Source organism: Zalophus californianus, chromosome 12 (assembly GCF_009762305.2).
Source record: "Zalophus californianus isolate mZalCal1 chromosome 12, mZalCal1.pri.v2, whole genome shotgun sequence".
Taxonomy (NCBI): domain Eukaryota; kingdom Metazoa; phylum Chordata; class Mammalia; order Carnivora; family Otariidae; genus Zalophus; species Zalophus californianus.
Genome location: NC_045606.1, coordinates 98,303,951 through 98,330,023, shown reverse-complemented (window position 1 = coordinate 98,330,023; position 26,073 = coordinate 98,303,951). Strand labels below are relative to the sequence as shown.

General features: G+C 41.9%; 1 protein-coding gene across 2 annotated transcripts in view; it reads right to left on the bottom strand.

Moving 5' to 3' along the window:
* Nucleotides 1-26,073, bottom strand: part of CNTNAP2 (contactin associated protein 2) — a 2,031,041-nt gene that overhangs the window by 618,698 nt on the left and 1,386,270 nt on the right. For both annotated transcript variants that reach the window (XM_027574309.2, XM_027574310.1), the window contains exon 13: nt 3,161-3,361. In XM_027574309.2, the coding sequence (XP_027430110.1) occupies nt 3,161-3,361 (201 nt within the window). The remainder of the gene's footprint in view (nt 1-3,160; nt 3,362-26,073) is intronic.

The window sequence follows — 26,073 nt, the reverse complement described above, 5'->3', positions numbered from 1 at the left end:
TTTAAAAGCAAACATTCCTGGGCCCCAACCAAGTTCTATCAAATGAGAGTTCCAGAGAAGTGTGGCCCTGGAATCAGCATTTTGACAAACCTGAACTTGTTTAAAACAACTGCCTGAAGGTAGGATGAGGTAATACTTAAAATGATATATTTTCATTTCATTCCAATCAGCAAACATTTATTAAGTACTAATCTTTTGTGAGTGAAAATTATACACATATATATGTACATACAGGCAAGCAGCATACGATAAACTTATTTTCAAAGTACAATGTATTAAGTACAATAATCATCTACAAAGGTCTGGAAATACAATGTCTGGAATCACAAGAAAATAATCTGCTATTGTGCAGATTAACAATTAACTCTTGATTTCAATTTAGTGTTTATTCCCCCTGAAAAGGCGTCTGGAGGTTGACAAAAAGTATGTTTAGCTTATTATTAGAACATGTAACTGAAATACTGTTTTAAAAAATTTATCCTATTTTTCCTGAGGTTGTAGAAACCCTCTGGTTTTGAAAAGGAGCATAGTAAGTGTGTGAGACCTCTTAGTGGCTGCAGGGAGGAGGCGGAGGGTGTCCAGGAGGGAAGAGGGAAGGAATGAATAACAAGACCGGCACCAGAGGCAAATTCTTCTGCTTACTTCCAACCTAATTCTCCTAGTGCCCAAACCGTCAACTGAACTTATTTAAAAGTCACATTGTGTTTTGTAACCACCAGAGCAAAATTCAAAAAGCAAAAGTTGACTTTGGAGTCAAAGAGAAGAATGGAAGAAAATAAAGCGGATGGTACCGAGCTACTTGTCTGGTCAGCAGTTTGCCCCCGTCCTCACCCACACCCACATGGACTGAAGACTAATTGACTGAGATCCTTGGAATGCACCTCAGTAAGGAGCATTCACTCATGAAACTCAGTGCTGACAAGCTGATGGAAGTTGTTAATTGCACCCAGTGCCCTGTATTTTCTATCATCCTTGGTTGACTTTTCCCGGCACTGAAAATTGGATCCAGTAAAAAAGGCGATGGTAAGTGCAAGTGCAGGGAAGAACAGTTGGGCTGTAGGGACTTGGAAGGCTTCCCATGGCCCACAGCAGTGGTGTTCAAAGAGTGGTCTCTAAACCAGCAATGTTGTCATTGCTGGGACCTCAGGTTATTAATTCACTCAGGCTGCTATAACAAAATACCACAGCTGGGGGGCTTAACACACATTTGTTTTCTCATGGTTCTGGAGGCTGGAAGTCCAAGATCATGTTGCTAGACATCTTGGCTTCTGGTGAGGGCTCTCATCGTGGCTTGCAGATGGCTGGCTGCCTTCTCACTGTGTCCACATGTGGGAGAGAGGAAGAGCTCGTTTTCCCTCTTTTTATAAGGCCACCAATCTCACCAGCTTTATGAACTCATTTAACCTTAATTACCTACTAAAAGCCCTATCTCAAATTCAGTCACATTGGGGGTTAGGATTTCATCATACAAATTTTGGAAGGACACAATTCAGTCCACTGGACTCATTACTTATGCAAATTCTTGAGCTCCACCTCAGACCTAGTGAATCAGAAACTTGAGGACTGAGGCTCAGCAATTTGTGTGTTATTAATGTCCCAGGTTATTCCAATGCCTGCCGAAGTCTGAGAAGCACCAGCCTTCAGGGCAAAACATCCCAGGTCCACAGCGGAACACTTAGGTCACGCACCTCCCCGCACACCCTTCCGCCCCCAGTTTCTCCCATGTGTTTTCCAACCTTATTTCTTCCTATTGTTACTGAACTCTGCTTTTGCTGAGCTACTTCTCACCATGACCTGAAGGATCATTCACATTTTGTCTTCTGGACTTTTGCTTACCTTCTTTCAACATCCTCAAATCGTCTTTCTGCCTCTAAGCACCACCTCAGCAGAACTAAGTGTCTGAACCAGTCATGTCCACAACTTACAGATTTTACTTTCTTAGAGTCCATAGGTTACACTCATCTATAATTTCAGCACAAGGCTTTACACATTAAAAAAAAACACTCAAATCTTTAAAATATTGTATATAATGTTTTTTATAACTCTTCTTTGTAAGTATTCCCCACAATACTGCCTCCAATCCAACACTGATTTGGGGCAGCAAATAGCCCATTGGTCTGTGATGTAGCACAACGCCACTTCTAAAGTTTCTTAATATTAAGAATAATCAATACACTATTTGCTATTTGTGAAGTCCTTAAATGCATCAGACCCTATAGTAAGCATTTAGTGCATGACCCTATGAAATTCTCACTCACCTGCAGTAGGCATTATGATCCCTATTTGAATGAAAAAGACATGGGATACTGAGGCTTAAGGGTTCAAATAACTCCACCAAAGTCACACCTGGAGAGCGGCCAGGCTGAAAAGTGTGAACATTTGTTTCTCTGACTCAGAGCACATGCTTTATTTCTACTCTGTTATACTACAGACCGAGGGATTTAGTTTTCTGTCAACATCTTGAATCTGCTGCCAAGAACCCCAAAGCATACGGATCTCTTGGAAAAGATATTTCTAATGTAGCCTTTGGAAACTCTTTATTTTCTATACCACACACACACACACACACACACACACACACACACACACACACACACACACACACACACACACACACACACACACACACACACACACACATCCTGAGGTATCATTTAAAGGAAGCCATCACGAAAAAAAAATTAGGTCGAACTTCTTGAGACAAGCAGATACTGTTAAATGACTATAGACAATAAAGAGCTCTAAATTTTATCGCTATTCTACATGTTATTTACCTCGGGCAGCCTTTAGAATGCTTTCAGCTTTACGTTAAAGATAGCTGAAGAACTCAGAAGGTATTACCTGAAAGTTCACAAGAGGCTCTGATATACTTTTGCCCAAAGCAACTACTGATAATTAAGCACCAGAAACACTCATACACACGTATATGCACGTAAAATTGAAAAATCTGTAAGTTGAAAACAATGGAATTTTTTTCTGAAAATTGTACTTTAGTTTCATTCCCCAGGAAACCAACCAAGTGATGTTTTCCTTTTTTCACAGCTGCCTGCACTTTGGAGACTGGACTGTAAGATAATAAGTCACACCTGTTGGATTGTTTGGACAATTCCAAGCACCAGCTGAGATAGTAATTAAAAGTAACACTCTATTCTCAGCCTACCTGGGGTGTTCAACAACCTCGACATCTTGCAGAAATAGGAGACGTACTGCTCACAGTGCTCGGCGCTGCTGGTGACGGCGCTGATCTGGTCCATGGAGGCACTATACACGAGCTGCGTCACAGAGTACTTTTCTGGGCTGTAGCCCACCACTGTGGTCTGCATCTGCAAATCGTGAGACACTATAGTCCACACCTTGTCCTCTGTGGGGAGAAAAATACCACGAAATGGGTCATTAGGATGCAAGGACTTCTTTAAGTGGTAGAAAATAATTGAGCTGCACTTTCTCTGAACTGATGTAGAACAAAGTTAAGGATCGCCATCCTTCAAGTTCTATCCTGCAGGTTCTCCTTATATAGACAAAGTAGAAATGCTTTTTATTAAAAAGAAATGCAAGGGGTGCCTGGGTGGCTCAGTCAGTTAGGTGGCTGACTCTAGATTTTGGCTCGGGTCATGATCTCAGGGTCATGAGATGGAGCCCTACATCAGGCTCTGTGCTCAGCAGGAAGTCTGCTTCAGGATTCTCTCTCTCTCTCCCTTTGCCTCTCCCCTGCTTGCTCACTCTCTCCCCCCTCTCTAAAATAAATAAATGAATCTTTAAAAAGAAACCCAAAAACTAAATACAAGATATCTCCTAAACACAGAAAACAGCTTGTGTCTCTGGTTGATGCTAACGTTCACGGCTCACGGCACTGAATGTGAGCTCATCATGTTCCCAGTCCTTCCTGACTCCCTAACCCATCACTCCTCTGGGACAACAGTATTTGCTCTTTCTTAGATGAACTGTGCTCTCTCAAGCCTCTGAATCTTTGTGTATGCTGTTTGCTCTAATCAGAATATGCATCCTCATCTTGTCAACAAATGTCCCTTTCACCGTGACCTTTCAGGTAAAATTGGACCCTGCGTTCTCTGTTACTGAAATGCTCTCTACATGGGCAACAATACAAATGAGTAATTACCTTGATGCTTTGGACCCTGAAAATTTCAGTGTGTGAAAAGGACAAGTGAATATAAGATTGATGAGGTTAAATTATAACCCTACATACTCCTGAATTTGAATTAGAAACATCACTAGGAACCCATAATTTTTCTTTTTTAAAAAATGTAGACCTATGTCCTAGCTCTGTCCACTGGAAAAGGCCCCAAACAAGGACAACCTGTAGAAACAGACTGTCATCACTCAATATGATTTTTCATTAAGAGGAAACTGGGCTGCCGGGTGAAGTGACTGATTTCAGGGCTGGAAATGCACAAGATAAGCCTGGAACATAATGTCACATAAACAAATAAACTATTGGAAACAGAGGGCAGTTCAGAAACCCCCAGGAACAAAGAAGGATGATTTTTTAACATCAGTAAGAATCTGCTGCGATGGAATAAAATACATCAGGGATGTTTAATTCCAGGAGTTCATTAAAATAAAAAGAAATGTTCAATCTTGGAAAATGCCAAGTAACTAACTCGTTATTTTGAATATCAGGACATAAGCAGGAAGAATCCAGCATTTAGCCTTACCTTACCTGTAGGAACCGTCACAGAACTAACGCTCTGTATGGAAATATTCCAGCTCATAAATGAGGACTAAGTGATGGGATTAGAGGACCATCATTTTGTAACTTCTAACAAGGAGGCTCTGAGCAATGGCTGTTCACAGCTGCTAATATAACCGCACGTCAAACCGAAGGACACGTGCCTTCCGGTGGAAGTACACAACTCCGCCTGGGAAGCACGGCGCGCAAAATCAAACACGAACTTCACCCAACTCGCGGTCCTGACTGCCAGCTTCTGGGAAACATGCACTGAAAACAATGTATATTTGGGGGAGGGGAATATGCTAAATGACCCCAATGGGAAAGGTCAGCAGAATCCGTGCAGTGTGAAATTCTACCGATTATACAATCTAGTTTTTTCAACAAATTATAAATTACAAGGGAACAGAGAGGGAGAGCACTACAGATTAAAAGAGACTTTCTGAACTTGCCCCTCAAGCAGTTTTCTTTCTTTCAGTAAAGGACAACTGTATTCTTCCAGCTGCTCAGAACAAAGCCGGGGGGGGTCCCCACTACAGCCCCCATCACCCCCACCCCACCCCCGCCCTCTCTTCTACACTCATTTCCAACCGGTCCGTGAATCCTGTCTGCTCTACCTTCTCCGTTCAGGATCTGAGCACTCCTGACCCTCACCTCCCCCCCCCCCCAGCACTCTGGTCAAAGCCCCCACCTCCTGCCCCCATCACACAAAACCTTGTAACCACCCCCCCCCCCCCCCCCGCGCTCTCACACCTACCCTGCACACAGCAGCCAAGCTGAGCCTCTGCAAATACGTCACATTCGGACACTGTGCTCTAAGCCGTCACGCGGCACAGAGTCTTGTTCAGAGTGAAAGTCCAGTTGTTGGAACAGCTGAAGGCCCTCTGTGATCCCGCTCCGCCTGCCTTGCCCCAGCCCGTCCTGCCCTCCTCACCTCCCCCTTGCTCCGCAGGCTCCAGCCACACTGACCCCTGCCTTCCTCAGACCCCCTCAGGCAGCCCATCCTTGGAGCCTTTGCTCTCACTCCGTCCTTGGAGATCCGCAGGCCCCCCACCCCCCGGCCCCATAGCTGCCCCAATGCCACCTTTTCCTCGGCTTGCCCCTCCCCACCGCAGCTGCTTCCTATCTCCACAGTAGTTATCCCTCTCTGATTGAGGGCACGTTTCCCTTCTGTCTCCCCACGGTGCGGTGGTGGGGGTGGGGTAGGCAAGGGGTTGTTTTCAACGCTGGATGCACAGTGCTTAGAACAGTAGCTCGCGCGTAACAGACCTTCACAATATATTAGTATGAATTAAGAAAACATCAATAGAATACAAATAACTCGATCTAGGAACTTCCCGAATCACGGTGGTTCAAGTTCTGGCTCGGCCACGACCTTCCCGAGAGCCTGGACAAGCCCACTTCTAGTTCTAGACTCTAATTTCCCATCATCTGTTGTAACATGCCTCTACCTCAGAATCCTTTCCACCTTGCTCTTCTTAAACCAACTAAAACAAGCTCTATACGGTGTCCCTGCAGTAACACGTTTTCCGTAAGGTAATGATTTCCTACTTTTACTTTTGGCCTGATCAGAACTGTCTTCCTCCAGCTCCTCTGAGATGGCAAAGAAACTACAGTTTGTGTTAGTAATTCTCTTTCTGACATGATTCTGACAACACTCTGGTTGTCATTTATATCCAGACCTTCACGTTTACCTTCCCCTAGGTAAAGATCCATTAATTAAGGTTAGCTTCACCTCTTTTCTGTTAAAATCAGCCTCTGTCAAAACATTTGAGAACTCATCACTACTCACCTTTTTAAATTTTAATTTATATTTTTTATTATTTTTTTAAAAAGATTTTTATTTATTTGTCAGAGAGAGAGAAACTGAGCAAGCAGGGGGAGCAAGCAGCAGAGGGAGAAGCAGGCTCCCCGCTGAACAAGGAGCCCGATACGGGACTTGATCCCAGGATTCTGGGATCATGACCTGAGCCGAAAGCAGACGCTTAACAGACTGAGCCACCCAGGTGCCCTGTACTTAACTTTTTTTTTTTTTTTAATCCTTATCAGGACCTCATCCTTGTCCAGTAGCAATATTCCAATATTCCATAACTTTCATTCTTTAACTCATAATGAAACAGCATTCTCCTCTGGCCCCTTTTAAAAATATCATATCTGTCAATGACTTAAAAAATATTAACCAATTTGTTAATATTGATTAGTCTCTGACATTTTGGTCCTAGTGATTGCTTGGCCCTAAACCCCACATACATGCATTTCAGCACACACATTTCAATAACAATCTTCAGGGCACCATCTTCTTCATATTTGTTTTATAGTCCATTCACTCATTCAACAAACATTATTAAGTACCCACTACATGACAGATACGGATCTAGGCACTAGGGAAGCCACAGAGAAAAAAAAAATTCTAAATTTTCGCAGTTTACACTCTTGTATTCTAGTTGGGAAAAAACAGATAATGAGCAAAGAATTAAAATATATATAGTTAGCAACTGATAATGGGGAGAAAAACTACAACAGGAATGGAAGAATAGGTTGCGTGTAGATTGCAATTTTTTTTAATTGAAGTATAATTGATAGAGGATACCCTATTAGTTTCAGGTATACATCATGGTGATGTGATATTTATACATTGAGAAAGGATCCCCATGACAAGTCTAGTTACCATCTGTCACCATACTAATTACAATATTATTCACTATATTCCCTATGCTGTACATTACAACCCCATGATTTATTTACTCTATAGCTGGAAGTTTGTAGCTCTTAATTCCCTTCGACAATTTGGGGCCCATCACTCAGCCCCTCCCCATCTAGTAACCAAGTTTGTTTCCTGTATCTGTGAATCTGTTTGTTTTGTTTGTTTCTTTTGTTTCTTAGAGTCCACATATGAGTGATTTCACATATAAGTGAAATCATATGGTATTTGTCTTTCTTTGTCTGATTACATTTTTTAACACAGTGTAAACCATAACAGCCCTCACTCACTAAGTGATGTTTAAATGAATAAGGCCATTGTCTAGCAAGCCACACGAATGTCTGGGGAAAAGTATTCCAGACAGAGAAAGTGCAAATGAAAACATCCTAATTTTGGGATATTCTGGTACAGTTTAGGTATACAAGGAGGCCGGTGAGTGAGGAAGGAGAGAATAGCAGGAATTAAGGTCTGAGGTGTAATGGCGGTGGGTAGGTGTGAGATGGAAAGCCCTTCAGAATTGGAAGGTTTGAAGCAAGTTAATGTAGCATGCTTGAACTTATTCTCTGACATACTATTCTTTATTTCAATAAAGCTATAACTCAGGAAGGCTTAAGAAAAATACACACACATACACCCCCCCATATATATGTATATAAAGATTTAAATCTTTTTACAGTGTTGTGGCATTATAAAAGGTAATATGTAAACTCTATTTTAATGGCATAAAGCAATTACTGTTGATGCATCTTGCAAATTATTTTTTCACGCTTGCATGTTACACATGAGCCATTAAGTCTTAAGTGACAAATGGATATTAACAATTCTGCAGATATCCGCCATCTAGAAGAAAGTTACACCTTATAGATTTTCCTTTGCTAGTATCATAAGTGAAAAATTAAGGATCTTATTCCCATATTTGTAATGTGTTTATATAATCTGTGTTATCAGATATGTGTGTAACACAAATAGAAACTACTAGGTATGGCAAATTCTCAGTTTCTGCCACTGTTCCATTTTCATGAAGAATTGATAAACTAGTGTATTTCAAATACTTTTTGGGTTAGTGTGCTTTGAAAGTGCCTTCTGTGATCACTGGGAGCTTAGTATCTGTCTCATCATGCGATCGCATATTTAAAAACTGTCACACTGTACAATGTTTTCAATACAGATGATTTAATTGTATTTTTCAAATACTGGGACACATGTAGAGCACACTGTGGAAACTCATCCTTCTGCTCGGCAATAAACAGGGTTTTCAAGATTACCCAGCTTAGGTGTGCCGACATGAGTACATCAGAAAGGTCCCTCTGCCGCCTCTACCAGTGACCCCACATCCTTATCCTATCTGTAATTCTCAAGTAATTCACTTCAGGAGAACTCAGTTCTCTGTAAGGCTGGCGTTCTGACCAGGAACTGATAAAGCCAGGAAATGACCGGTGAAAAAAAGCAAAGAATAACTCCTCACAGGATGGAACAGTTTTCATTATCATGTATATATGGCTGTTTTTGACTCTTTTCCACGTTATCCATATATATTCTGAAGTTCACATTACAGAGCATATATTTTTTAAAGATTTTATTTATATGACAGAGAGAGACACAGCGAGAGAGGGAACACAAGCAGGGGGAGTGGGAGAGGGAGAAGCAGGCTTCCCGCGGAGCAGGGAGCCCGATGTGGGGCTCGATCCCAGGACCCTGGGACCATGACCTGAGCCGAAGGCAGACGCTTAGCGACTGAGCCACCCAGGCGCCCCCTACAGAGCATATTTTAATAAAAGTCCAATCTGAGCTGAATGCAGTGGGGAAAAAGTGTGTGTGTCCTATACATCTGCATATGCATCTAAATGTTTTTGATTTTCAAATCATATCACTGTACTGGCTGAGGACCAATTTGTTAATCTGAGAGCTTTTTTTCTCTCATATTAGCTCTAAGATAATATTTTTATTTTATTTTTTTAAAGATTTTATTTATTTGAGAGTGAGAGAGTGAGAGAGAGCAAGAGAGGGGAGAGTGTCAGAGGGAGAAGCAGACTCCCCACTGAGTGGGGAGCCCGATGTGGGACTCGATCCCGGGACTCCAGGATCATGACCTGAGCTGAAGGTAGTCGCTTAACCAACTGAGCCACCTAGGTGCCCCGAGATAATCTTTTTAAAAAAGAGAATACATTATAAGCTATCTAAATTTAAAATGGCATATAAAACATCTTAGAGGGGCATAACCAACAACTGCTTGCAGTCCAAATTCCTTGGAAGCCCTACTGCTCTATTAGAGTTACTCTTCAGGAATGACTTTGGGTTTCTCACTCTTAGAGTAACACAATGGGAAGTGAACTATGGTATATACATCACCCAAGATTTTCCATATTGCATGTAAATCTTGGCCTGCTGGATAAAACTAGTGGATTCAATTTTGTACATCCTTAAATCTCTCCTCCAATAAACTGCATTCCAATAACTTTATCTGTGGCTTTCTTTGGACATAGAAGTCTTAATGGCTATTATCCTGATTCCATCAATCAACAACTGAGCATTAACAACGAGCAAGATATGAGCAAGGATCTCCAACTGAATGCGACAGCATTAATAAGAATTGCTTTTGCAAAACTTAAAATTTGCAGCCTCATAGGAACACATCTCCAAAGGAAGAAGCCTAACATTTGAATGAAGCCATGTTCTCATGTGAAAAGTTTTGAATCCCAAATAATCCATCAATATAATATCTTAGAGGACATCCATTATGACTCTCTTCTATTAGAGATTAAGAAGCCAAGTCTCAGGAGTGATAAGTGACTTGCCCAAGTGACTATAAAGAGTTAGTGGCAAAATGATGGAGATTTTGTCCCTTGGTTCTAGATTTAGTATTCTTTTCATTCCTCATCCCTTTGACCCAGTGGTGACATGGTTGGTGACACATCAACATTTTTATTGTCTTCCCTATAGCAACCCACTAATTTTCAGGGGGTGGGGGAAACATACAGATAGACTTTTTTAAAATAAGATTTTATTATTTGGGAGAGAGAGTGAGCAAGAGAGAGAGCACAAGCCAGAGGGGAGAGGCAGGGGGAGAAGCAGACACCCCACGGAGCAGGGAGCCCGATGTGGGGCTCGATCCCAGGACCCTGGGATCATGACCTGAGCCAAAGGCAGACACTTAACAGACTGAGCCACCCTGGTACCCACAGATAGACTTTTTAAATGACAACAATATATAACCTACTGCACTTAGAAAAATGTCATAAAACATTAATGTAATTCAATAATGCACACATTCACAACTATTTATTGAGCTCCTGATCGGTTTCATCAGTTAGGTTCTGGGGATATAGACTTGAGGTCCTGTTCTCAGCAGGCTTATAGTCCACTGATGGTGAGAGAACATTAGGCCTGAAATTACAAATCACAAACAAGTGCTAAAATAGAGCTATGCATAGGCTACTGTGAGTTCCTACAGAATGTCCACATGACCTAGATTTAGAAAGCTGTGAAATGACCAGAGGGACATGGCATTGTCAGTGAATCTTAAAGGTTAAATACTGATGAGCTATATGAAGGGTAAGGTAAGGCCAATTTCATTCTTATAGTTCAGACCAAATACTTTGGAGACAAAAAGGATTTCGTAGATGGGATCTAGATCAATTGGAAGTTGAAGGGTCTGCAATAGTGAAATATAAGATTGCAGAGCCCTAACAATTGTGCATGGGTTGAAAGGTCTAGTGCATAGTTATAGGTGGGTGTTGAAAACCTGTGGAGATAAAAGATCAACTCATATTTTAAAAATATTTCTTCAAGGCCATTTATGACACACCCACAGCTAACATCATCCTCAATAGATCAGGATCCTCTAGGAACAGGAATAAGCCAAGGGGAATAAGATTAGGGATAATCACGGGGTTTAATTTTCTATTTGATGTTGTATTTCTTAGTCTGGGTATTGGATAAAAGCTAGAAATACTTCATATTGAAACAAACAATTAAGGGGCACCTTATTTCAGGTAAACTTTATAGTAAGATCCATATTTACACAAGTTAATAATCTAGGAAATATTGATCATTTTACATGAGCTGTGTGCTTTACTAAGTCACAAAATAATTTCGTAGTTATCACTTGTAGTTATTTAAGGTACTAATTTCAACAAAATTGTTTATAAATCTTTCAGATAGAAAGACTCTCAGCATAATGTTAGGTTATAATACAGTCTTTTTTCTTTTTCTGTCATTTTTAAGAGGATCTGTTTGAAAATCTCATCAGTCTTCCAAGTGTATAACTTTGAAGACCAGAAATTTCATAGATCATTATTTTGTTTAGAAGATTTCCTCAATAAGTATAATCCTACTGACATAATTTAAATTATTAGAAATTCGGTGTCACATTTTTCTCCCCCAGCAGATACTGTGCGAGCATGACAAGCCTCTCTGGAGCCTAGCCTCTCATACCGCAGACACCACTGGCGTCACAATGGCGGGCCGTGGTGGTATGAACCATTCATAACGCCAGCCAGGTATACAGCTCAGGTGGCATAAACAGCTCTAATCACGTGTCGAGAAATAAGGTATGTAAAGCAGATGGAACCTCTGCAGGAAGCGCTGAGGAAACGAGCTACAAGCACAGATGATGTTCTGCAGGTGGTGGAAAGTGTTGATTATTTTTATGCTCACGATTCCAGCCCAAAGATGGATGACAAATCGAGTGCTGTGAACATGTATAAATAATGGTGGATCATTCTCGCCCACCCAAAGAACAATTTGAAGCTTATTTGTGTCTTTTTTTCTGAGAAGGCATTAGCTCTTTTCTGGGAAAAAGGATATTTGTTAATGTTTTTGTTCCATTGTAGGGATGTTAAATTTCTTTTACAGTACGGCTGGAGTTATTGACTGCATTTATGTCAATACTTAGACAAGCTAATCTTCCCTTCCCTTTCCTCTCACACTGGGTAGAGATGTGGTGCGTGTGTATCTGACAGTCAGGAGTCCATCTCTGTGGCAACAAGGAGTTTTCTGCCCTGTGTGGCAAGGAAATGCTACTTTTCGCTTCTTGTTGCCTGTAAAAGAAATGAGATTCGGATCTCGATTCCAAACTGGGACTAAGTAAATGTCATCCAGGATCAGTGACTGAACATTCCTGTGGACCTTTAAAGATAACACCTCCTGTTATTTAAAAATACCTTGAAACATACTGCACACACTAGGTTAAAAAAAATCACTTCAAATAATGTCTCCCCCACACCGGTCTCTACCTGTTGCCTGGCTGTGACAAGCGGCTCTGTCTCGGGGCCCGGCTGCCTCCTGTGCCTTCAAGGTGCCTCCCCCTGGTCTCAGGACTACGTCCTTCTCTTCTGTTTAGTCTTGACTCGAACGGCGTATCTCGCTGAGGCCTACCCTGCCTGCCTTACTCAAACTTACCCCGCACTGCCCCTTACCTTCTCCATTCCTTGTCCCAAGGCACATATGGCCTGCTCACACAGTATATAACTTAGTTATTTGTAATGCTTGTTTTCTGTTGTCTGTCTCCCCTACCACCTTTCTCAAAGACTATAAATTACTCCACTAGGCTGGAGAATTTTTTTTTTTTTATAACTTTTTTACTGGTGAATCTCAAATTCTTAGCACAGTGCCTAGAAGTCTGCAGAAGTTTAATAAATACTGTGCTAATGATATACCTTATTCCTTTCTTCATTTAGCTTCCAACAAGCCTCTATCACTATCATAATCATCAGTGATTCCTGTAAAGTACCCATGTGAAGTAGATAGTTCATGGTGCTGTAGCTCACACCAGAGAGCGCTACAACATTAAGCTTCAAAAAAAAAAAAAAAAAAAGTCAGCATTTAGAAAGTCTTTACAGGTGAAACCATCAGAGTGATATTTGAAATTACAGAGGACTGGTATTGTACTTGCAATATTTACATGATATTAAACTGCAATGATTTTTAAAAGAGCAACATAAAATTATATCTAAGGTGCAATGAGCATCTTAAAACCATCATTGGTTTCTTTGCAGGTTGAACAGTAAGAGAGTAAGTGTTCTGTGCCAAGTACGGGGATGCCTCCTTCCCCCGGTGAGAGTGTCAGGAGCAGAGAAGCCTTCATTAGTGAACAACGTGCTTTATTCCAAGCACTGTTCTAGGCCCTGGGCACATGCAGATGAATAATGGCCGTTTAAAGCCACCAAAGAGCAAGTGGGAGAAGCTACACAAAATAAGCAATTATGGTACAAGCTGAAAAAGTAACTGCTAATTTTCAGGCAACCACCAGAATAATCCAAGTAATAAGATTTACTATATAAAATCATAAACCCACTTATAACCTACACCAAGTTCCTTAATGTACGTAACACTTTAAAATTCTCTAGCATTGTATTTTATATCTATTTTATTGTTGGGGAATTTTATTTTCTGTTAGTACTTAGTTTAAACTTAACTTGTAACAGGCTAACTTGAGACATTACATTCCTTCTGAAGTTTCTATCTAAAAGGCTTTGATGTAGCAGAAAACATACAATTGGAAATGACAGTTTGATTCGCTATTAACAGAACAGAATCTTACCAGACGGCCCTTCCTTTCATGTTGACCCAAGCTCACATCACTGTCTGCTCCCTGAAATTTTGGGAGATCACCCAAACATATCCTAGCAGTTTACCTCTTTAGGGGCAGGAAGGACCATGGTGTAAGCAATTTCCCATTAGAGGGGGCCCTTCCTCCCTTCTTCCAACCCAGGCACCGGGCTTAATTAGAAAAAAAAAAAAAAGATGATGATACAGATAACATTTATCACCTTGGAAGAAAATCCCCAAATAATCAACTCCTCTAAGTATTTAATTTTCCCCATTAACTCAGTTTCTATTCACTGAAGCAGCCTCCATTGTGAGGAACATTAGCAAGACAGTCTGACAGATTAAGTTCCTTGGTAAGGATAATTAGCTAGAAATAACTTTTTAGGGAGAGAAACCCTTAAAATATCAGAGTTAACATATTCAAAGGGCCTAAAACTGGTGTTCTCACCCTAATTTTAACAGAAGTACAAATGCATTCGGTGATTTCACTTTTTTTTTTTTTTAATGATTCTCTGTGAAGTTTCCTAAATCTGAGGTCTCTAATTGCAGCAAATTCTGCCCCATGCCAGGAACACCACCACCTGCCCAAGCTCCTCTCAGTCCATCAGGGTTCAGATATTAAGCACTTTGCAGAACATACTGCTCACATCCCAACCCCAAGTACCATACGAAGTTCAAGTTAGATGTCCATCCATCTCCGTCGGCTTCCCTAAAACTCTATGTTTACCAGTGCACTCGCATTTCTCATATCATATTTGTAACATTTTGTAGCTACAACTTTGTTAAGTTAGTGAGGGCAATGTGGTTATCACTGCAATTGTTTAATCCTTACTGTCTAGCAGAGTACCTGGTACTTGCTGAACGAATGAAGTCATACTGGGCATGATAAAGTTAATTCATATATTGGGACCCACAAAATGGAGGCTGTCCAATTATGAAACAATTGGGGAAATTGAACACTGGATATTTAAAGATATTAAATTATGACTGGTTTTTAGCTATGATAATATGATTGTGGATATGCTTTTTAAAAAAGAACCATGATCTTTAATACATACAGGCTAAAGTATCACTGAGGTCTGGGACTTGCTTCAAAGTAATTCCATGTTGGGACGGAGAGAGACAAATGAAACAAAATTGGCTATTATTGGCCACTTGTAGAAACTGGGTAATTGGCACCCAGTACTCTGTACAGCATTCTAATTTTGGATATGTTTGGAGGCTGATCACCCAGCAGAGAAAACACATGCTTTAAACAATAACCAAGGGATTATTACAATCTGTATTCATTTTATATAGGGATTTTAAAGCTTATTTCCTATCTTGAATAAGGGAATGATCATCTTATGAATATTCCCATGACTTATTATCACTAACCCTCAATTTTTAGAAAATGGGAAATGGTTAACATAATTAATGTGCAATTGTCAAATATAATTTAGAGGCAGTGGGTATTTATTTTGGAAACATAGTATCGAGGGCGAGGGGCAGAGAAAGCACGCCAAGTGCACAGGGGAGGAAGGAAGGAAGAAGAAAGACAGGGAAAGGACAGAAAGTGGGGAGAAAAAGAGACGTGGAGCGTTGTACAGCGTGCAGAACGTGCTCTGAGTTAGAAAAGGTGAGGTGAAGGCAGACAGATCACCTGAGAGAAAGACTAAGACCCGGCGAGGATCAGAAACTCTGGCCTGCCTCCTCTTCACACAGTCCTCAAGGTGGACCTGCTCATTACAGTCTTAAATGGGTAGAAGAATCAAAAGAAGAGTAATATTTCATGGCGCATGGAATTTATATAAAATGCACACATATACGTCCATAAATGAAGTTTTATTGGCATATGGCCACACTGATTCGTTGACACGTTGTCTCTGGTAGCCGCCGCACCACGGAGATGGGGTGGCCCACAAAGCCTAAGTATTCACTCTGTGGCCCTTTGTGGAAAAAGGTTACTGACCCCTCAACAAAAGTGACAGGTAAGAAAGCAGAAAGGCGGAAGAAAAAGGAGAACACCTAGCTTTATAGGAATGTGTGAACCTCCTAGAATGAAGCTGACAGATGACACGTCCAAAGGAGTGACCAAGCAAGGGGACAAATCAGTGGAGGGTGACAGAGCAGCATTTAACGCACCCAAGCCCAGGGTCTGTTCCCATTTCCTGCATGTGGAAACAATGGTAATCTAAGTATAAACTTTGACAAACCTCTGCAATTTTTTGTACAGGTATGCTTTAATTCTCCAATTTAGTTATTTCCTCTACTGTTATGAGTGTGAGGTTGTTTTAACATACAACTCAAAAGCACTATCAAGGTCTTATCTGATATATTTGAATCCAAGTGAACCTACTGTACCGGGCTGAAGAGTGTTCTCCCAAAATTCGTACCTACCCAGAACGTGTAAACGTGACCTTATTGGAAAATAGGGTCTTTGCAGATAGAAGATATAAGATTATGTGATATAATCAAATTTAGATGAAGTCAAACTGAATTAGGATGGGTCCAAATCCAATGACTGGTGTCCTCTAAAATGGGGAATGTGGACACACAGACATAACACCCTGTGACAATGAGACAGATATTGGAATAATGTAACTACGAGCCAAGGAACGCCAAGGACGACAACCGCCAGGAGATGGAAGAGGTAAGAAAAGTTCTCTTTTGAGCCTTCAGAGAGCACATGACCCTGAGCCCTGAGACCACCATGGTATCAGATCTATAGCCTCCAAGGCTCTAAGAAAATTAATTTCTCTTGTTTTAAGCCACCCACCCATTTGGGGGTCCTTGGTTATTCCTATCAATCACCTCTTTGTGCTGTGTAAGTGTTTAACTCCTGTTCTGTATTCTACATAAAGGAGGGAAGCAGCGGAGGAGACTTACAACACTGCCTTCTGCGTGGACAGTTCATTTTATCCAGCAAGGTGGTAAACACAGGAAAAAGACAAAGTAGAAATCCTTAACAAGCTCACAGCCTGGAACTCGTGCACTGATATCCACAGTATACGATGTTGGGAAGGCCTACAGACAGGACACTGAGTGGAAAGGGTGTGCTTTATGCTCAGTGCCGCTCTGCGGGGGCCAAGCTCTTATGCAACCACAATCACCCCACAGGGGCTTGGAATGCTTCTTGCCTCTTGCCTCCTCTGCTGATACAGTTAATGATCCTTAGAATTCCTTTCTCCCATTCCGTGATGTACGTGGTTCCCTGCACTGCCTTTCACCTCTGCACCATCATAGGGAGGCCCCAGCAATTCTGGTAATTTGCCTGACCTACTGTTGCTGGCAAGGCTGAGGAATAGAAAGGCTTGGGTATTACTGCAGATCAACGTTCCCCATGGGACTACATGGTGTCATTGACTGGAGCAGGACACAGTGACTTAGCAAAGGGCCTGAAGCCCTTTGCCTCAAGGCCTAGAAGAAATAATCACGTGACTAGATCCCCGGACAAACATTTCTAAACTGCCAGTGAAAGTCAAGTTTGCAAATTAGAAGTTCCCACCTTTGCGGAGAACAGCCCCAGCTGCTTATTAAGGAACGTGGGTTATGTGGTGGTGGCGGGTGTGTGAGGGGAACTAAAAGAGAAGGGATTTGAACCTGGGAAAGGTACTTCTCTGAGATGAGCTTGTTTTGATAAGTATTTCCTATCCAACTCGTATGGTATCCGTGGGTATCACCAAATTCATTCGTTCATTCATTCATTCATTCACTTATTCAATAAACATGCCCCACTTACTCTGGACCCCTAAGCCATAAGCTCGTTCGTGGTCGATAAAACAGAGCTGGCTTTGACCTCAGAGACTGTAACAGAGATAACATAGAAAAAAAAAAAATACTCAATGGGACAGGCGATTTGAATAAACAGGCAGCCGTGTTAAATAGTCACAGGAAGGAAGCCATCAAGGTGGACAGAGACAGCCTCTGATCAACTGGTACTTCAGTAGGCCCTAAATGATCAAAGAGCTGGTGGTGGGAGATGAGGATGGAGGGGAAGCCAGGGGGCAAGGGTGGAACAGGGGAAAGTTCCAGGTGCTGGAACACATGGTGGAAAGCTTCCAAGATGAGAAAGAACTCAGTGGGCTCCGGAAACAGCCGGGGCTGACTGAGGCGGGTGGGGTCAGGCTGGGGAGCCCTTCTGTGCAAGGTGAGGCCCTGAGGAAGGTGCAAAGCAGGACAGGAAGCATGGAAAGGTTCCACGCAGGGAAGCAACACAATCCAGTTTCTGTTTTTAAAAGATCACTCTGGCTGTTATGTGAAGAACCGCTTAGAGTGGCTAAGAGTGGGAGCAGACCGGCAATGCGTAACCGGAATGAAGATGGTGGTACCAAGAATCAGGGTGGTGGCAATGGAAACACGGTGAATGAGTTTGAGATACATTTGACAGAAAAAAATAGAAATTGTTTTTTAAAATGATTTTACTTATTTGCCAGAAAACACGCGAGCAGGCGGAACGGGAGAGGGAGAAGCAGGCTCCCCCCTGAGCAGGGAGCCGGATGCGGGATTCGATCCCAGGACCCTGGGATCATGACCTGAGCCAAAGGCAGATGCTTAACCAACTGAGCCACCCAGGCATCCCCAAAAATAGAAATTATTGATGGGTTGGATAAGGCAGGTAGTGGAGAGAGGTGGGGGAGGGGAGGGAGGGAGGGTGGGGGAGAGAAAGACAGAGAGAGAGGTGTTTTATGGAGGATGATTGTCAGCCAGCTTTCTGGTTTCAACGACAGGTAAATGGAAGAACACATTTTTGATGGTGGAGCGATCAAAAGTTCCATTTTTAACAAGCCAGACTTGAGATGCTCAAGAGACAGTTAATGCTTCTATCAAGTAAACAATTATTATTATGATTTTTTAAAGATTTTATTTATCTGACAGAGAGAGACACAGCGAGAGAGGGAACACAAGCAGGGGGATCTGGGAGAGGGAGAAGCAGGCTTCCCGCGGAGCAGGGAGCCCGATGTGGGGCTCGATCCCAGGACCCTGGGATCATGACCTGAGCTGAAGGCAGACGCTTAACGACCGAGCCACCCAGGCTCCCCTCAAGTAAACCATTAGATATCAACATCTGGGGCGTAGAAGAAAGGTCACAGCTAGAGATGTGGCTGTTTGTGGGGTAGCATGTGGACTATTCCATGCCATGGAAACTAATGAGATAAGTGAGGGCAAATGTTCAGAAAGAGCAAGGTGAGCCCAGGACAAGGCTTGGGGACTCAGACTTTCAGAGGCTTCAAAGGAGACTGAGGTCAATCGAATCTGGTAAGATTCTAACAGCCAGACATGGCCCATCCGTATTTCATGCTCCCTATCTACCTTCTCTACTCCAGCCTCAGCAACTACAACTTCTGAGGAGGGTCTCAGGATAGGTAACAAGGCAGAAAGGTAAGCCCACCGGAAGAACCGTTCAGGTAAGGTGCTGTGTGCTCAAATGATCAAGTGCTGGCTGTAATTGGTAAAGCATTTTGAGAAATGAGATAAGGCTGTAAGTTATGGGAAGCAAGATGAAGAATACTCTTCAGCAGATCATTTGCTTCCATCGAATGCATTATTTCAAATGAGCTGATGTACAGCAGTAGGGAATATGTCAAGCCACCTAAGGTTTTTAAATGTCCCTATAAAAATCTGGAAACTTTTTCAACTCCTAAGTATGACTTACATATCAGATAAAGTAACATTCATATCCAGACCCACATCACATTTCCAAAACAAGGCTTCTCTGGAGAATGGAAAATAAGGCATAACAATACAATTGCATGCATAAGTTGGTGAATTATTTGAAAGCTAAGGTTAAGAGATGGTAAATAGAGATCAGGGCTCCTAAATCTCCACATGGGTCACAAAGTTAAGAAGGGGATGCGTGAGAAGTATCCTGACGGTCCTTGTTAGAGGACAGTAAACCGCAGGTTAAGGAGAGCGAACATTTACAGGCATGTTTATAATCTCTTGTTTTACAGACTCACATGGAACTTCTCTCAGATCCGACCTGCCTCCCTCTGTTGGTTGCCTGCCCACCACATGGTAGCTCCCTGTTCTCCCTGTGCCCCGGGGTTTCCACAGCAAGCAGAGGTGGGCGAGGTGGGGTTTGCTGTTTCTCCCTGTCTGCCTCTCACTCTCTTTTGCACCCCTCCTTTCTGCCATTTCTCTTTCCTTTCCACATTTGTTTCTTCTTTTCTCCTCTCCTCTCTCTCTAGTTCCTCTCTCTTTTCACACACCATTGACAGAAAGGCTTCTTTTTTTCCTCCTTGTTGTGCGGCAAGAACTTGTTTTTTAATCATAGTCTTTCTTACTCAAAAGCACAGTTTAATCTGTTTTGACTGTGATAAAACCTAGCTTTAGAAGTTCGAGAAAAATCGTTTCTTCCTTTAAAATTGCTATCTTGCTAAGAGTTTCTAAAAGCTAATTTGAGGCTCAAAAGTGAGTAACAACTCTCCGTTCCAGTGAACAGAGTGCTCTCCCCTCCCTGGGACACCAAGACCGAATGTCAAGCCTTGCCTGAATGCCTTGACAAGCACTGAGGAGGGAAGGAGAGGGCAATGGCCTAGAAAGGAAACCCATCAGACAGCATTTCAAAGTATGTCCTTGCTCCAGGGGCATCACTAAGAAAGCCTTATACCTGCTGGGTCTTAATGTATAACTAGGTAGTTAAGCCCCTCATCAAAGGCTACCTTTTTGCTCTAGAAAACCTTGCTCACTGGGGCGTTTGGTGAGATGTGGGATTGGATAGTCAGAGAACTGGTAGGGACCTCTCCTGCCACCAAAAAAGCCACTGTCAGCTCTGGAAGCCCAAGACCAGAACTGAGACACCAGGGGGCGGCAAATCCTCTTGCCTCATGACAGTTGGAGCAATTTGGAAGGTGGTAATAAATAACTCTTTAACGCATCTAAATTAATTGCTCTGTGTCTGTCTCTCATTGTGAAAATGGGGATTATCACAGGACCTGCTTACTTTATTAAGTGGTTTTGAGGAATAAATGGGAATATGCATGAAAACACTTTGGAGAGAATCAGTCACAGACCAACCACTCACTACGCGCCAGTGGCTGCTCGTTTTAGGCCCTCTTCTTCCTTTGTCAGGCTCCAAAATCCTAAGAAACAGGGATATGGAAGCTGGATACATACCAAGTAGTCTGAGGCAAAAGTGATAAAGTCACTGTCTTCATAAACTCTGAAATCTTGACCTTCCAGAATGCCTTAGCTCAACTAGTGGGATTCCATGGAGATACCTGACAGCTAACACCAGTATTACTTATGAACCTGGTTTCTAGCAAATTTCGCATTTAATCCTAACACAACTTCACACGATAGGTCCTTTAAGATGAGTAGTTTACAACTGAGGAAGTAGAAGGTTTGAAAAGATTAAATAATTGCCCCGCGATCACACTGCTATGTGGCAACAGGAGTGCAGACCCGGGTCTTTCTGACCAGAGTCTGCAGGCGAATGGAACGACTGAAGTTAATAATGGAGATGTGTCACTTATCCTGTGATTCACTTCCAAGGCCTCTCAGAGGAAGAACGAGTCATTTGCCATGTTCCTGGGCTTCTCTGGGCTTCAATTTCCTCAACTGTAAATGAAGCTATATATACTAGATGATCTATAAGATTCCTTCTATCTCCGAAACTACGGCTCTATTATCCAGCTGTGGAGATAATCAGCACACAGAAGAAAATCAGAGGGAAGGCTCCCAGAAACCAGGCAATGGTTATTTTAATCCTTTCCCTAAAATTATAATGTCTGCTGCCTTCTGCATTTCTCTTAAGTGAAAGTTATTCTGCAAGGCTGCCTCAAGGGCAATATTTGTTTTGTTAGGGCTGCAGAAAACTGAAAACATTTTGGCGATAATGCTCTGTATGATATCATTTTAATGGAAATAATGTTTTGAGGGAGGTTTAATCTTTTCTCTAAGTCCTTGCCTTGCATCCTGCAGCTATGCAATATGTGAACTGTGGGAACGACTCTCACCTTCATAGCAGCAGGGTGCGACCGTTTGGAAGCGTTTCTCTAGAACGGCAGATAATTTTAACTTGAAGTAACCCTTGATCAAAGATTAGACTGTTCATTTGTTCTTGGGGCCAAAACCTGGAGAAGTTACGAAGGGCGTAATGGAAATTTCACAGTGGTTGGAGAAGTTTATCCTCCAAGCCTTGTTATGTGTTTTATTTCGGTTCCCTGAAAATGTGGATTTGTGGCCAAATAATCTGTATCAGATACCACTTTTTATTTTTTAAGCAGTGAAATGTAAAGGACAACACAATTTGAGAAAGTTGAGAAACAGGTGGTAAATTTAGTAACGCGAGTAAAGAGTCATGGGACATTTCATAGAACTAAGGCTGCTTGAAAAATGCAGGCAAGTAGGAAAAAGGAAGTAAGTTATACACAGACTCATAACCTGTAAACAGAAAACAACCACTTTTAAATACTGGTTATTGATTTTCAATGTCTGGATACTACACAGACGGTCATAATTATACCATGTGTGCCATTCGTAGTCGTTTTTGGCTTAGCACAACCTAATGGTTTATTTTTAATTATAATTACCTTCATAATACTGGCAGTAGAGTGTGGCACCTGGGTGGCTCAGTCAGTTAAGCATCTGCCTTCGGCTCGGTTCATGATCCCAGGGTCCTGGGATCCAGCCCTGAGTCCTCAGCAGGGAGACTGCTTCTCCCCGCCCATCCCCCGCCCCTGCTCGTGCTCTATCTCTCGTTCTCTCTCTCTCAATAAATAAATTTAAAAAATCTTAAAAAAAATACTGGCATTAGAGTATTGAAATAATATACAAAAATATTCTTTCTAGCTAATCTTTTTTATTCATTCATGTATTCATTCTCTTGTATATCAAATATTCATTAAGTGCCTAAGAGGAGCAGGGACTTAGCTGTACTAAAGATACAAGTCTCAATCAAGACACAGTCTCTGCTCACATGGTCCTCACGGTTCAGGGCAGAAATAATTGTACTGCATTCCTTTGGAAAAAGATACTGTGATAGTCAGAGGGCCCACAGGAGGGACAGCTAACTTAGTGTTGAAAATGACGGTCTGTTAGTCTGCTAACGGTTTTCATAAAAGATGATATTGAGCTGTGCTTTTTGGAATATATCAATTAATCACGTGAAACAACTTGATTAGAACAGAGGTGGGATTCCAGGCAAAGAGAATTTGCAAAGGCCCTGAGCTGCCAGTAGTCTACTCCTGTTGCAGTGGAGAGGGGGACAGTTTACCGGGTGAGAGAGGACTGGCCGCGTGGACAGGGCAGTTCCTTGAGCATATGATATGCTGGTGGGCATTATCCTCATGACTGCCAGGGAATCAATGAAGGCTTATTCAAGCAGAGTAAGACATGGTCAAGTTTTTATTTTTGCATGATTATTCTGCTAACTTTGGGGAGAATTGGTCATAAGTATATAGACCAAAATTAAGAAACCAATAAATATAAATGAAAAGAGAAGGACCTTAAGTAAGAAAATGACATTAAAAAGGGGGAAAAGGGAGATTAAATTGGAGGATAACTGTTACGGGCTGAACTGTGTCCCTTTAAAATTCATATGCTAAAGCCCTAACCCCCAGTGCTTCAGAATGTGCCTGTAGTTGGGGAGAGGGCCTTTTAAGACTTACATAATTAAGGCAAAATGAGGTCATAGGGATGGGCCCTAGTCCAGTATGACTGGTGTCCTTGTGAGAAGAGAGGAAGATATCATGATGCCCACATCCACAGACAAGACCCCATGGGGACACAAAGGGAGGAGGCCATCTGTAAGCCAGGGACAGAGGCCTGAGAAGAATCCAGCCCGGCTGGCACCTTGGTCATTTCTACTGAGACTTCCAGCCTCAGAACTGTGAGCAAATGACTCTGCTGTTTCAGTTGCTCAGTCTGAGGTATTTTGTTATGGAAGCCCAAGCAAACTGAGATACTAAGGAAACAGAAATGAAAGTACTTGTTGACTAAGCAGATGTCTGCAGTAAAAGGGGAGGAGAGAGAAAAGAAAACTTAAAGGGTTCTGATTTGGATGACAGGTTACAGAGATGCCTTTCATCCACATGGAGAACCCAAGGTTGCAGTGGCTGGTGCATTCAGATTGGCCAATGAGAGTCAGAGGACCTATGGCATATTCGGGAAGAGATGGTCAGCACAATATTCAAAATACAATGTGCAGCTCAGGGGAGGAGTACAGATTTGCTGTTCTCTCTCATTGAAACAGTTCCTTTCAGATATTTGCATGTCCCAATCCCCCATTTAAAAATAAGGGCTCAGCTCAGATGTCATCCCACCAGGGAGGCCTTTCCTGACCTTTCTATCTAAAACATCACCTCCTATCACCAATCTTCACTTCCCTTGATTTGTCTTATAATACCTACCACCATTTGATCCTTACATATTTCACTTGCTAACAGAATCCTTAGCGTCTGGAACACTGTATGGCATGTAACAAACAGGTCATCGGTAAGTTTTTAATGCATCACTACCCAAAAAAAGGGGAGGAGATGGGAGGAAGGAAGGAAGTGAAGATGTCAACAGCCTGCCAGCTGCTTTTGTATGACCCACAAAATAAAGTTTTTTTACACTATGAAATGGCTGGGGAGAAAAAGGAAGAATAGTACTTTGTAACATGAAGAGTTTATGAAATTCTGATGTCAGTGCCTATAAAACAGGTGTTGTGCATTTACATGGTTACTTTTCCTACAGTTGCAGAGTTGAGTAACTGCCACAGAGGCTGTTTGTGGCCCAGCGAGCCTAAAATATTTGCTGCTTAGCCCTTTGTAGGAAAGGCTTTCTGGCCCCGATAGACACCATCTGCAGGGTCTTATACATTGCTCTTGGGAGTGAATATTGGTGCCACCACTTTGGGATGCAATTTGTCACCACAAACCTAATCATTTATGTAGTCGCTTACCTAGCAGTTCTTGCTATTTACCCCTGAGAAACTCCTGTACCTTTAGAACAAGAAACATAAGAATATTCATAGCAGCACTGTTCACAAGAAACCTCACAGACAATCCAAAAGCCTGTTAATGGGGGAGTAAAAACCTTACTGTAGTATGGCATACACAGCGTGGATGGGCCTTAGTAATACGTTAAGTTAACACAGCGTGATTATTATGCTTTTCATAATGAAAAAAACTGAAAATGTCTTTATGGATTACATCTACGTGCAAGAAAACTATACAAAGGACATGAAAGAAATGCACGATTCAGGTTTACAGTTACCTGTGCATCAGGGGTGGGGCATAGAATAGGAAAGATCCTAAGTTTCCTATATTATTGCCAATATCCTAGCTCTTTTGGAGGATGATGGGTTTGCAGGCCCTTACTATATTGTTATTAAACAAAAATTGATTAGTTAGTGATGGATAATGAGAGTATGACCAGGGATTGTGATGAATCTAATTCTGTGCGTGTGTGTGTGTGTGTGGGGGGGTGCATGCACAAGTTCCACCAAACTTGGCCTCTAGTCTTCACACTTTTAAGAACTAGCTGTGTGATTTTGGGACATTTACTTTAGTTCTCTAGACATTTATTTCTTAAACAAAATATAGAGTAAGGGCTTGATCATTTCTAAGGAGCCACTCAATTCTAAAGTTCTATCTGTGGTTCTATCACATAAGTTAGCAGTAAGATTTGTTTTCAGTTCACCGTAGAGGCAAATGTTGAACAGAAATAAATGGATCATTTAAAACATTAGGTTTTGGTGGCCAAACATTCATTTAGGGATTCAAAAGCCAATTACCCCCTTCACGAAGTAAGTAATCCACCTACCCACTTATGATGCAGAGTGGTGCTCTTGATTTAATTGCTAGTTGCTGCATTCTTTTTGTAGCATCCCTACAATTAAAGAAGCTTTAAAGTAAGGCAATGAACCAGTAAAAATGTCTCAAACATGAGTAAGTGATGAGGCCCCTATCTACAGAACAGCTGCTTGCCTGCATTTGTCATGAGGTTCTGGGAATTATTGGTGCCATACCATAGCTCCCATAAATGTCAGTTGCCTGAAGAAGCTCAGAGTGTCTCTCTTGAAGTACCAGGCTGGCCCAGCTGGCCCTCTGTTATTGCCTAGTGCTATGATGTGGGGAAAGAACATAATGGCACATCCAGTTGCCTTGATTCTAATCACTGTATCGGTACAGAGAAGAACGTAATTTACAGATTGATTGTTGGGACA